This window comes from Cervus elaphus, chromosome X (genome assembly GCF_910594005.1).
Source record: "Cervus elaphus chromosome X, mCerEla1.1, whole genome shotgun sequence".
Taxonomy (NCBI): Eukaryota; Metazoa; Chordata; class Mammalia; order Artiodactyla; family Cervidae; genus Cervus; species Cervus elaphus.
The window spans coordinates 105,970,524-105,984,576 of record NC_057848.1 but is presented as its reverse complement, the minus strand read 5'-3'; the positions used below and the strand labels follow the sequence as shown (position 1 = coordinate 105,984,576).

Below are 14,053 nucleotides of genomic sequence, written 5' to 3'. Positions count from 1 at the left end.
GAGGTGGGAGGGGGGATCGGGATGGGGAACACATGTAAATCCATGGCTGACTCATGTCAATGTATGGCAAAAACCACTACAATATTGTAAAGTAATTAGCCTCCAACTAATAAAAATAAATGGAAAAAAAAATGAAATTCAGTGAACAAAAAAATAAAAAATAAATTCAGTGATCAACATTCTAAGTTATTCAAGAGGGAAGTGTAGCATATGAATAATAAGATGGATGGAGCACCTTCAGAAATATGACTGGCCAATATACACATGAAAAATATTCACCATCTCTTTAAAAAATAGATTATAAAAGTTAGATACAATTTTCATCATATCAGCACACACAAAGTCAAAAAAAAGTAACAACTTGTAGTGCAAATACGTCTGTGGCTAGAAATTGGTATATAAGCTTAATCAAGACAATATGTTCCTACATAAAGGACAGACATGAAGATCAACAGCAGAGAAATGAGAACCCAGAAATAAAACTTTATATTTATGGTCAATTGATTTTCCACATGGTCAAGACAATCAATAGGCCCAACAGTCTTCACAAATAGTACTCAGACTACTGGATATCTACATGCAAAAGGATGAATCCGGACCCCTATCTTAAGACATATAAAAAAATGAACTCAAATGGATTGCAGTTCCCCCAACATGTGTTCTACTTAACAGATTGCTCATTGTTTTATTGCTGAACCAGTGAGACAATGGCTATTTACATATTCAGCTGGGGGAAGAAAATATTGACTTCTGTAAGTGTGAAAATATATATGAAAGGTCCTAAAACTGTATTAACTTTAACCCAATAATGTCATTTTTAGAAATTTACTCTAGGATTTAGGTATGAGGGAGGAGACAAGATGGCACAGTAGAAGGACTTGAGCTCACCTCCTCTCAAGAAAACATCAAAATCTCAACGAATTGCTGAATAACCATCAAAAAAACACTAGAAACTACAAAAAAATATTCTACATCCAAAGACAAAGAAGCCACAACTGAAACAGTAGAAGGGGTGCTTTTACCATATAATAAAATTCCATAATGAAAGGGAAGGTGACCCACAAACTAGAAAATAATTATATTACAAAAGATTTCCCACAAGAGTGAGACTTCTGAGACCCTCATCAAGCTCATCAGCGTGAGGATAACATTTGGCTTTGAAGGCCAATGGAGCTTGGGTGTAAGAGCTCCACAGCACTGGGCGGAAACAGATTCCACTCTTGGAGGGCGCACATGTGGTTTCACATGCACTGGGCTGCAAGGCAAAGCAGTGACTCCATAGGAGCCTGAGCCAGATAAACCTGTGAGTATTGCAGGGTCAACTGGGGAAGCAGGAGTCAGCTGTGGCTCACTGTAGGAGGCAAGGACACTGGTGGCAGCGGCTGCAGGGAATGTTCATCAGCAAGAGCTCCCCAATAGGTTGCCATTTGGGCAAACACCACCTGGACCCACCCAACAGTCTGCAGGCTTCAATGTTCAGATGCCTCAGGCCAAACAAACAAGATGAGAACACTGCCCCAGTCATCAGCAGACAGACTGCTTAAAGTCCTCCTTAGCCCACAACCACTCGAAAACACACCCCTTGACATGGTCCTCCCCACCAGAGGGACAAGGTTAAACTCCATCCACCAGTGGGCAGGCACCAGTCTCGTCCAACAGCAAAGCTGAACAAGTCCCTGGACCAACCTCACCCACCATGAAGCAGACACCAGAGCAAAAGGAACTATACTTCTGCAGCCTGCGAAATGTAGAACACAAACACAGAAAGTTAGACAATATGAGATGGCAGAGAAGTATGTTCCACATTAAAAAACAAGATAAAACCCCAAAAGAACAAGTGAATTGGAGATAGGCAATGCATCTGAAAAAAATTAGAGTAAAGATAGTAAAGATGATCTAAGTTCTTGTAACAAGAATGAAGACACAGAACAAGAAGATACAGTAGAAGTTTAACAAAGAGCTACAAGATTTAAATAAACAGATGACCAACACAATAACTAAAATAATAAATATACTCAAAAGAATCAATAGCAGAATAAATGAGGCAGAAGAACAAATAAGTGAGCTAAAACACAATTTGGTATAAATCATTGCTACAGAACCAAATAAAGAAAAAAGAATGAAAAGAAAGGAGGACAGTCTCAGAGACCTTAGAGACAATATTAAATGTACCAACTTGCACATTATATGAGTCCCAGAAGGCCAAAGGAGAGAGAACGGGCATGAGAAAAGATCAGAAGAGGTAAGAGCTGAAAACTCCCCTAACATGGGAAAGGGAACACTCACTCAAGTCCAGGAAGTGCAGAGAGTCCCATGTAGTATGAAACCAAGGAGGAACACAATGAGACACATAGAATTCAAACTGACAAAAATTAAAGACAAAGAGGAAATTTTAAAGGCAACAACAGAAAAGCAACAAATAACATACAGTGGAATCCCAATAAGGCATCAGCTGATTTTTCATTAGATACTTTTCTGGCCAGAAGGGAGTGGCACAATATATTTAAAGTGATTAAAGGGAAACATATACAACCAAGAATATTTTACCCAGTAAGACTCTCGTTCAGATTCAACACAGCTATCAAAAGCTTTACAGACAAGCAAAAGCTAAGAGAATTCAACACAATGAAACCAGCTTTATAACAAATGCTGAAGGAACTTCTCTAGGCAGAAAAGGAAACAACCAGAAACAAGAAAATTATAAATGGAAAGCCTCACTGGTAAAGGCAAATATACAGTAAAGGTAGGAAATCATCCACACCTAAATATGGTATCAAATCAACAATTATGAGAAGAGTACAAATGCAGGTTATTGGAAATGCTTGGAAATTAAGAGGCCAGCAATTTAAAACAATTCTGTTAATACACAGACTGCTGTACCAAAACCTCATGGAAACCACAAACTAAAAATCTACAATTTAGACACAAAAAAGAAAAAGCAATCCAAACACAACACTAAAGGTAACTGGCAAATCATGAGAGACGTTGATGTAAGAAATCAAAAATGACAGAAACAGATAGAAAGATATAATGTGTTCTTGGATTGGAAGAATCAATATTTTCAAAGTGACTATACTACTCAGGTCAATCTACAGATTCAATGCACTCCCTATCAAATCACCAATGGCATTTTTAATAGAAGTATAACAAAAAAATTTACAATTTGTATAGAAAAACAAAAGACCCCAAATAACCAAAGCGATACTGAGAAAGAAAAACAAAGCTAGAGGAATCAGGCTTCCTGGCTTCAGACTATACTACAAAGCTACAGTAATCAAAACAGTATGGTGCTGGCACAAAAACAGAAATATAGATCAATGGAACAGAATAGAAAGCCCAGAAGTAAACTCAAGCACTTATGGTCAGTCAGCTTATGACAAAGGAGGCAACAACATACAAAGGAGAAAATACAATCTCTTCAGTGAATGGTGCTGGTAAAACTAGACAGCTACATGTAAAAATGAAATGAGAACATTCTATAATACCATGCATCCTTAGTCTTTCAGTCCTGTACGACTCTCTGTGACTCCAAGGACCATGGCCAGCCAGGCTCCTTTGTCCATAGGGTTCTCCAGGCAAGAATACTAGAGTGGGTTGCCATTTCCTTCTCCAGTGATAAAGTATGAAGTGAGTGAAGTGAAGTTGCTAAGTTGTGTCCGACTCCTTGCGACCCCATGGACTGCAGCCTACCAGTCTCCTCTGTCCATGGGATTCTCCAGGCAACAGTATTGGAGTGGGTTGCCATTTCCTTTTCCACTATGCTACTGCTAAGTCACTTCAGTCATGTCCGACTCTGTGCGACCCCATCCCTGGGATTCTCCAGGCAAGAACACTGGAGTGGGTTGCCATTTCCTTCTCCAATGCATAAAAGTGAAAAGTGAAAGTGAAGTCGCTCAGTCATGTCTGACTCTTCGCAACCCCATGGACTGCAGCCTACCAGGCTCCTCCGTCCATGGGATTTTCCAGGCAAGAGTACTGGAGTGGGGTGCCATTGCCTTCTCCATTCTCCACTATAGCATCATACAAAAAATAAACTCAAAATGGATTAAAGACTTAAATGTAACACCAGACACTATAAAACTGTTAAAGGAAAACATAGGCAGAACACTGTTTGACATAAATCACAGAAATATCTTTTTGAATCTACCTCATAGAGTAATGAGAATAAAAACAGAAATAAACAAATAGGACCTAATTAAACCAAAAGTTTTTCAACAGCAAAGGAAACAACAAACAAAATGAGAAGACAACCCACAGAATGAGAGAAAATATTTGGAAACAGTGCAACTGACAGGAGATTAAACTTCAAAACATACAAAGAACTCACTGCATCTCAATAACAACAACAACAACAACAAAATCAAGAAAATGGACAGGTAATCTAAATAGACATTTCTTCAAAGACATACAGAAAGCCAAAAAGCACATAAAAAGATAATCATATTCATTAATAATTAGAGAAACACAAATCAAAACTGCAATAAGGTAACACCTCACAACCATCAGAATAGTCATCATCAAAAATTCTACAAATAATAAATGCTAGAGAAGGGGTGGAAAAAAGAGAACCCTCATACACTGCTGGTAAGAATACAAATTGTAATAATGGAAAACAGTATGGAGTGTGCTCAAAAAACTAAAAGTAGAGTTACCAAATGATCCACAATTCCATTCCTGGGCATATACTCAAACAAAACTAAAATTCAAAAAGATACATGCACCTGTATATTCAAAACAGCACAATTTACAAGAGACAAGACATGGAAACAATCTAAATGTCCATGGACAGATGAATGGATAAAGATGTGCTACACATGTACACAATGGAATATTAGTCATAAAAAGAATGAAATAATTCCATTTGCAGCAACTTGAATGGACCTAGAGATTATACTAATGAAGTAAGTCAGAAAGAGATAGACAAATATCATATATCACTTATATGTGGAATCTAGAATACAACACAAATGAACATATCTATGAAACAGAAACAGACTCACAGACAGAAGAAATATCTGGTTGTCAAGGGGGAAGGAAGAGTAAAGGAAAAAAGGATTGGGAGTTTGAGATTAGCAAACTCAAAGGATTATATATACATATATCTATATATAAAATATATTTTAGATATATACATCAGATGGATAAAAAACAAGGTCATACTGTATAGCACAGGGAACCATATTCAACATTCTTTTATACACCATAATGGAAAGAATATAAAGAACAACATAAATATGTATAACTGAATCACTTTGCTATATATCAGAATTTAACACAACACTGTAAATATACTACATTTCTATAAAGTTTTTCAAAAAGGGATTAAGTACTGAAACAAGCTACAGCATGGATCAAAATTGAAAACATGCTAACTGAAAGATTCCATTCATAGAAAGACACATATTTACAAAACTTTTCATATGAAATGCTCAGAATAGGCAAATCTATACACAAAGCAGATTAATTTCTGCCAGGGAATGAGAAGCAGGAAGAATGGGAAATGAGCAAGGGCCATAGGGTTTCTTTCTGGAATGATGGAAATGTTCTGAAATTAGATACTGGTAGTAGATGCACAACTTTGTGAATATTCCAAAAATCCCCTATATTCTATACTTTGAAATAGTGAATTTTCTGTTACCTGAATTCCATCTCAGTTCTTTAAAATTCTCATTATATCCTATTGTTATTTTATATTCCCCTAAAGCTCGGCAGCTGCGACAGCACACAGGTGCAGCCGAGAGGAGCCACCCCAGGCCCGAGGCCGGGGGTGGCAGCCAAGAGGAGCTACGCCACGTAGCTCTTTGCACTTTGCTGGAGCAGCCGTGAAGAGATACTCCACATCCAAGGTAAGACAAACCCCCTTAAGACGGTAGGCACTGACAGAAGGTATCAGAGGACAGACAGACTGAAACCACAGTTACAGACAACAGACCAATCTGATCACACGGACCACAGCCTTGTCTAACTCAGTGAAACTAAGCCATGCCGTGTGGGGCCACCCAAGATGGACAGGTCATGGAGGACAAGTCTGACAGAATGTGTTCCACTGGAGAAGGGAATGGCAAAACACTTCAGTTTTCTTGCCTTGAGAACCGCATGAGCAGTATGAAAAGGCAAAAAGATAGGACACTGAAAAATGAACTCCCCAGGTCTATAGGTGCCCAATATGCTAAGGGAGATCAGTGGAGAAATAACTCCAGAAAGAATGAAGGGATGGAGTCAAAGCAAAAAGAACACCCATTTGTGGATGGGACTGGTGATAGAAGCAAGGTTCAATGCTGTAAAGAGCAATATAGCATAGGAACCTGGAATGTCAGGTCCATGAATCAAGACAAATTGGAAGTGGTCAAACAGGAGATGTCAAGAGTGAACATCAACATTCTAGGAATCAGCGAACTAAGATGGACTGGAATGGGTGAATTTAACTCAGATGACCATTATATCTACTACTGTGGGAAGTAATCCCTTAGAAGAAATGGAGTAGCCATCATGGTCAACAAAAGAGTCCAAAATGCAGTACTTGGATGCAATCTCAAAAATGACAGAATGATCTCTGTTCATTTCCAAGGCAAACCATTCAATATCACGTTTATCCAAGTCTATGCCCTGACCACTAACGCTGTAGAAGCTGAAGTTGAACGGTTCTAAGAAGACCTACAAGACCTTCTAGAACTAACACCCAAAAAAGATGTCCTTTTCATTATAGGGGACAGGAATGCAAAAGTAGGAAGCCAAGAAACACCTGGAGTAACAACCAAATTTGGCCTTGGAGTACGGAATGAAACAGGGCAAAGGCTAATAGAGTTCTGCCAAGAGAACGCACTGGTCATAGCAAACACCCTCTTCCAACAAAACGAGAGAAGACTCTACACATGGACATCATCAGATGGTTGACACTGAAATAAGATTGATTATATTCTTTGCAGCCAAAGATGGAGAAGCTATATACAGCCAGCAAAAACAAGACGGGAGCTGACTGTGGCTCAGATCATGAACTGCTTAATGCCAAATTCAGACTGAAATTGAAGAAAGTGGAGAAAACCACTAGACCATTCAGATATGACCTAAATCAAATCCCTTATGACTATACAGTGGAAGTGAGAAATAGATTTATGGGATAAGATCTGATAGACAAAGTGCCTCATGAACTATGGACGGAGGATCATGACACTGTATAGGAGACAGGAATCAAGACCATCCCCAAGGAAAAGAAATGCAAAAAAGCAAAATGACTGTCTGAGGACGCCTTACAAATAGCTGTGAAAAGAAGGGAAGTGAAAAGCAAAGGAGAAAAGGAAAGACATACCCATTTGAATGCAGAGTTCCAAAGAATAGCAAGGAGAGATAAGAAAGTCTTTCTCAGCGATCAACGCAAAGAAACAGAGGAAAACAATACAATGGGAAAGACTAGAGATCTCTTCAAGAAAATTAGAGATACCAAGGGAACATTTCATGCAAAGATGGGCTCAATAAAGGACAGAAATGGTAGGGACCTACCAGAAGCAGAAGATATTAAGAAGAGGTGGCAAGAATACACAGATCAACTGTACAAAAAGATCTTCACGACCCAGATAATCCCAATGGTGTGATCACTCACCTAGAGCCAGACACCCTGGAATGTGAAGTCAAGTGGGCCTTAGGAGCATCACTATGAACAAAGCTAGTGGAGGTGATGGAATTCCAGTTGAGCTATTTCAAATCCTGAAAGATGATGCTATAAAAGGGCTTCTCTCAACATGCCAGTAAATTTGGAAAACTCAGCAGTGGCCACAGGACTGGAAAAGGTCAGTTTTCATCCCAATCCCAAAGAAAGGCAATCCCAAAGAATGCTCAAACTACCACACAATTGCATTCATCTCACACGCTAGTAAAGTGATGCTTAAAATTCTCCAAGCCAGGCTTCAGCAATACGTGAACCGTGAACTTCTAGATGATCAAGCTGGATTTAGAAAAGGCAGAGGAACCAGAGATCAAATTGCCACCGTGCACTGGATCATCAAAAAAGCAAGAGAGTTCCAGAAAAACATCTATTTCTGCTTTATTGACTACGCCAAACTGTGGAAAATTCTGAAAGAGATGGGCATACAAGACCACCTGACCTGCCTCTTGAGAAACCTGTATGCAGGTCAGGAAGCAACAGTTAGAACTGGATATGGAAAAACAGACTGGTTCCAAATAGGAAAAGGAGTACGTCAAGGCTGCATATTGTCACCCTGCTTATTTCACTTATATGCAGAGTACATCATGAGAAACACTCAGCTGGAGGAAGGACAAGCTGGAATCAAGATTTCTGGAAGAAATATCAATAACCTCAGATATGCATATGACATCACCCTTATGGCAGAAAGTGAATAAGAACTAAAGAGCCTCTTGATGAAAGTGAAAGAGGAGAGTTAAAAATTTGGCTTAAAGCTCAACATTCAGAAAACTAAGACCATGGCATCCAGACTAGACAGCATATTAAAAAGCAGAGACATTACTTTGTCAACAAAGATCTGTTTAGTCAAGGCTATGGTTTTTCCAGTGGTCATGTATGGATGTGAGAGTTGGACTATAAAGAAAGCAGAGTGCTGAAGAATTGATGCTTTTGAACTGTGGTGTTGTAGAAATATCTTGAGAGTCCCTTGGATTGCAAGGAGATCCAACCAGTCCATCCTAAAGGAGATCAGTCCTGGGTGTTCATTGGAAGGACTGATGTTGAAGCTGAAACTCCAATATTTTGGCCACCTGATGTGAAGAGCTGACTCATTTGAAAAGACCCTGATGCTGGGAAAGATTGTGGGCAGGAGGAGAAGGGGACGACAGAGGATGAGATGGCTGGACGGCATCACCAACTCGATGGACATGGGTTTGGGTGGACTCTGGGAGTTGGTGATCGAACAGGAGGCCTGGCGTGCTGCGGCTCATGGGGTCACAAAGAGTCGGACATGACTGAGTGACTGAACTGAACTAAAAGTACAATATCTTGATATACTCCAGGCACAACCTGGTAATTATTAATCTAAAACAATCTCAAATGTTTTAAAATGTACACATGCACATACCCATATAGATATACATATACACATACACACAAACACAAATTGATATATGTATCATATTATTCCAGAGGAAATAAAAATCTTCTTAGAATGGTCAGTATTATTAAATACTATTCTAATAAGGAAGCAAAATTTTAATCAGCTAGTAATCTAGATTAGTTATTTATGCATATTGAAAGAACAAACACATGTTAATTAATAGAATACTAGTAGTGTTGTTTTTTTTCTGTGGCTAAGTAGTGTTTAGTAATGCTATGAAAGAACAATAGTTAGCATTCATGGAGCACTTACTATCTACAAAATAGGCACTATTTTATAAGCCCTTTAATCTCATTTAATGCCCACAATAATCAATAAGGGAAATAATAATGTTAATTTCCTCTTTTACAGATGAGGAAACTGAACCCCAGAGTATTCGTACAATTAGGAAGTATAGTAAAGCTAGGAGTTAGATTGAGGCAGTTGGTCTACAGAGCCTCATAACTACTACACTACAACTTTCCACCACAGAAATGAAAAATTACAGTTCCCTGGTGGTCCAGTGATTAAGAATCTGCCTTCCAATGGCAGGGGGTGGAGGAAACATGGGTTCAGTCCCTGATCAGGAAACTAAGATCCCACACGCCACAGGGCAACTACTGAGCCCGTGCATTCTACAGCTCATGTGTTATAACTAGAGAGACGCCTGTGCACATTGCAAGGAAAGATCTCGCATGCTGCAATGAAGATCCTGCATGCGGCAACTAAGACCTGATACAGCCAAACATATAATAATTTTTTTTAAAAAAGGTGTTTTTGCACACTGAAAGTCCACCTACTTCAGAACATACAATTCAACTATATATAATGTTTATATACTATTTTTAAATTATTTTAACAGTTTCAAATCAAAATGTTAAATACTTTACTTACTGCTATGCCCTGGTGGCTCAGATGGTAAAGGATCCGCCTGCAATGCAGGAGACCCAGGTTCAATCCCTGGGTGAGGAAGATCCCCTGGAGAATGGAATGGCAACCCACTCCAGTATTGTTGTCTGGAGAATCTCATGGACAGAGGAGCATGGTGGGCTACAGTTCATGGGGTGTCAAAGAGTCTGACATGACTGAGTGACTATCACTATTAACAACAGCAAACTTTCTACAAATAATTTGAAGCATGGTTATTGATTCTTAAAATTTTTTAAAAAATAATCTTACCTTGTTCTGGGCCGTTGTTCATCTTCAGATTCACTAACTTCTTCACTAACTCCAGATTCCTGAAAATCAGAATCTTCAGAATCTTCACTACTCACTTGAATAAAAAATATTAAAGGTTATTAAATGCTTTCCAATAGAAATTCAATTCCCTTTATTTGTCAATAATATCACATTAACTTCTAAGAGTATTATGAGAATAATATCTCTAGTACATATGACATCATACAGATTAGACCAGTTAATGACTCAATTGGTATTTATAAAAATCCAAATGAAAACCAAGAATGGTTATAAAACTATGATTCTACATTAAAATATAAGTATATTAACTATGTAAACTGACAAAATGAAAAATTATCAGTCAATACAAGAATTCTAGTTATTTTAAGCAAGCTAAGTAGGCTGGCCAAGGTGGATTAAGGGTGATTAGACTCTCTGCCACTTATAACAACTAAAAACTATGGACAGAATACATAAATAAACAACCTAAGGACTCTGTAAAGGGAATAAGAGTAGGCAGATTGGGGACCGAAATCAAAACTTAAATAATGATCCTCATAAAATTGTGTGGGAGGATGAATGTCATGGGGTTTTTTCCCCCACTCCTTTCCTGGTTTTGACAGGAAGGCCAGCTGAATTGCAAATTATGCAAAGGGTGCTGATTACAAAACTCTAGGAGAACCTCATTTCTAGCCACAGAACTGGGAAAAAGGAGCTGAGTCCTGCCTATCACAAGAAAATAAGATGAATACCCAATTTTATTTTTTCTCTCCAAAATTTTATTTTTCTGTACCAAAATTGCCAGTAAGACACAGGCATCTAAAACCCCAGAAGAATACCTGTATTTTTCTGGTCAGAGGAAGTCAGGCAGGGAAAATACAAGATAAGCCTGGACTAGTACCAGAAAGTAAAGCATTGCTCAAAAACTGATGGGGATATAGTCAAAGGATAGATGATGCAACTTGAAGAAGCTCCCAGCAACCAAAGCTGGAACAATCTGAGCAATAAAATGAAAACCTGGATTGTAACTCATAGAATAAAATAAAACATCTATATGTCCATATTAATATAAGTAATGTGATAAACAGATAAATGGGGGAAACAACTCTTCCTAGAAGTAATGAAAGAAATTGGAAATCACCACTTAAACATACAACACAGTAAAAACTGCTTCGGCAGTTGGATGCTAAAATTAGTGGGTAGAAGTATGATGAGAAACAGAATATCTGCATTGTCTCAAAGTATCTCTCCACAAGATATTCATTAAATATGAACAAAAAAATAGGGGTTTTTTTAACAGTAGAAAAACTCAGCAGATACCAACTTCAGTAACTTAATCAGGTTAACAATACCAATAATAAGAAACATACTGTCATCATACACACTCAGTACAACACACCAAGACGAATTCAATAGAACTCTTGCAGTATTCTTGTCACAATGTCTAATAACCTAAATCTAACCATAAGAAAACACTAGACAAATACATACAGATTGACATTCTAGAAAATATCTGATCAATACTCCTCAAAAGTGTCAAGGTCATGAAAGAAAAGACAAAGGAACTGTCACAGACTGGAGTAGATTAAGGAGACGACTGAATGCAATGTGGGATCCTAGACTGAAGTCCAAAGTGGAAAAAGAACACAAGTGGGAAAAATAATGATAACCAAATAAAATCTACAGTTTACATCAGAGGTCAGAGATCTGATGGTATTTTCAACTTTGTCGGCTATAAGGTCAATGTTGCAGCCACTACTCAACTTTGCCACTGTAAACACATGAAAGCAATAACTGAGTAAGTATGACAGTATACCAATAAAACTATTTATAAAAACATGAAAGTTAGATTTAGCCTTCAGGTGTAGTTTGTCAAACACTGGCTGAATTAATATTATTGTATCAATGTTAATTTCCTGGTTTTGATTATTGTGCTATAATAAGTATAAGGTGTTAAATTAGGAAAGCTAGGTAAAGGGTATTTTTGTGACATTTCTATAAATCTAAAATTACTTCAAAATAAAATATTTTTAGAATATCTATTATGATCTGACATCAAAATCAAAGGTCTGGTCTATCTTTAAAAATATAGACAAGCATAAATAATATAAAGATTGGTTATGGAAGAAGAGGAGAGTGAAGAGTTACTGTTTAGTTTCAGTTTGGGATAATCAAAGAATTCTGTAGATAGACAGTGTTGATGGTTGCCCAATAATGCATATATACTAATGCCATGGAATTGCTTCACACAGTTAAAAATGGTTAAAAATTATGTTATGTGTACTTTGCCACAGTAAAAAAACAAACAAAAAACAATAATAAAGGAGTTCTCTGGTGGTCCAGTGGCTAAGATGCCACACGTTCAATGCAGGGGGCCCAGGTTCAACTTTGGTCAGGGAACTAGATCCCACATACCATAACTAAGAGTTCACATGCCACAACTAAAGATTTCACATGCTGCAAGGAAGATCGAAGATCCTGGGTGCCATAAGTAAGACCTGGTGCAGCCAGATAAATAAATAAAAATATTGTAAAAAAAAAAAAAAAGAACTGCTAAGCAACTGGGAATTTGGGAGAACAAGATGTCCACATGCACACACAAATTCTGTGATTAAATACAATTTTAAGCCTAGTATTAATTTTTCATCAAATGTTATTTTGAAAATTTTCACACCTACCAAAAATTTGAAAGAATCGCCAAATGAACACCTGTATCCCTACTCTTAAATCCACTTAAAGTGGATTTGCTTTACCACATTTGCTTTATTTCTGTCTAAATATATGCACATCCTTTATTGCCCTGAACCCTTTGAAATTAAGTGCTGATATCATGACACTTCGCCCTTAAGTATAAGGGCACTATCCTACATAATTGAATATCATTTAAATACATGAGAAAAATAACATGAACCTAATATAATCTACTATAAAGGCAATCACTGCATTTTTGAAATTATCACCAAAATAACTTTTACAACTTTTTTCAAATTTAGGTGAAAATGTTGACATGCTACACTTGATTTAATAATTAAGCTATTAGCTTCTGATTTTTCCCTATTGCCCATCATAAGGTTTCCAGACAATACAGACACAAGAGTTTGCAAATCTTGGAAAATGGTGTGATTCCAAATGTAGTATCAGTCACTATTACATTAGTCTTTATTAGAAACATAAATAAGATGGAATTTTAGTTTACATCCTTCTACACAAACAGACCAAAAAAAATAGTTGGATTATAAGTTACCCACAGAAAAGGACAGTGGAAACACAGGTCACAGAAAACTTGGGTTTCAATAAAACATTTCAAATGTATTTGGCCCACAGCTGCTGCCGACACTACTGTTTAGTTGCTAAGTCGTGTCTGACTCTTTGCAAACCCATGGACTGTAACCCACCAGGCTCTTTCGTCCATGGGATTTCCCAGGCAAGAATATTAGAGTGGGTTGCCATTTCCTTCTCCAGGGAATCTTCCCAACCCAGGGATCAAGCCCATGTCTCCTGCTTGGCAGATGGGTTCTTTACCACTGAGCCACCTGGGAAGTCCTATTTGGCATAGTAAACGGCTCTGTATTCCTGAGCTAATAAGCCTCAGAGGCAAAATTAGTATTTCTCCTTTTGAAGATGCACAGGAAATCATGCTGTTTCCTAATATGTTAAATCACTCAGTTCCTTTATAGAATCTGAAAGACCAGCTTGCAGTCATGTTGCAAAGAAATTTATGAAAAATGCATTCACAAAATGAGGTACTATTATTTATTTGTTTACATGAAAATGTCCAAGGCATATTAAGTATATGTGTGTGTGGGGAAGGGGTA

At 37.7% G+C, this 14,053-nt stretch overlaps 1 protein-coding gene across 10 annotated transcripts in view; it reads right to left on the bottom strand.

Annotated features, from left to right (window-relative positions):
- The window catches only part of ATRX (ATRX chromatin remodeler), a 281,986-nt gene that overhangs the window by 119,945 nt on the left and 147,988 nt on the right, over positions 1 to 14,053 (bottom strand). For all 10 annotated transcript variants that reach the window (XM_043897152.1, XM_043897156.1, XM_043897154.1 and 7 more), the window contains one exon: positions 10,239 to 10,332. In XM_043897152.1, coding sequence (XP_043753087.1) covers positions 10,239 to 10,332 — 94 coding nt within the window. The remainder of the gene's footprint in view (positions 1 to 10,238; positions 10,333 to 14,053) is intronic.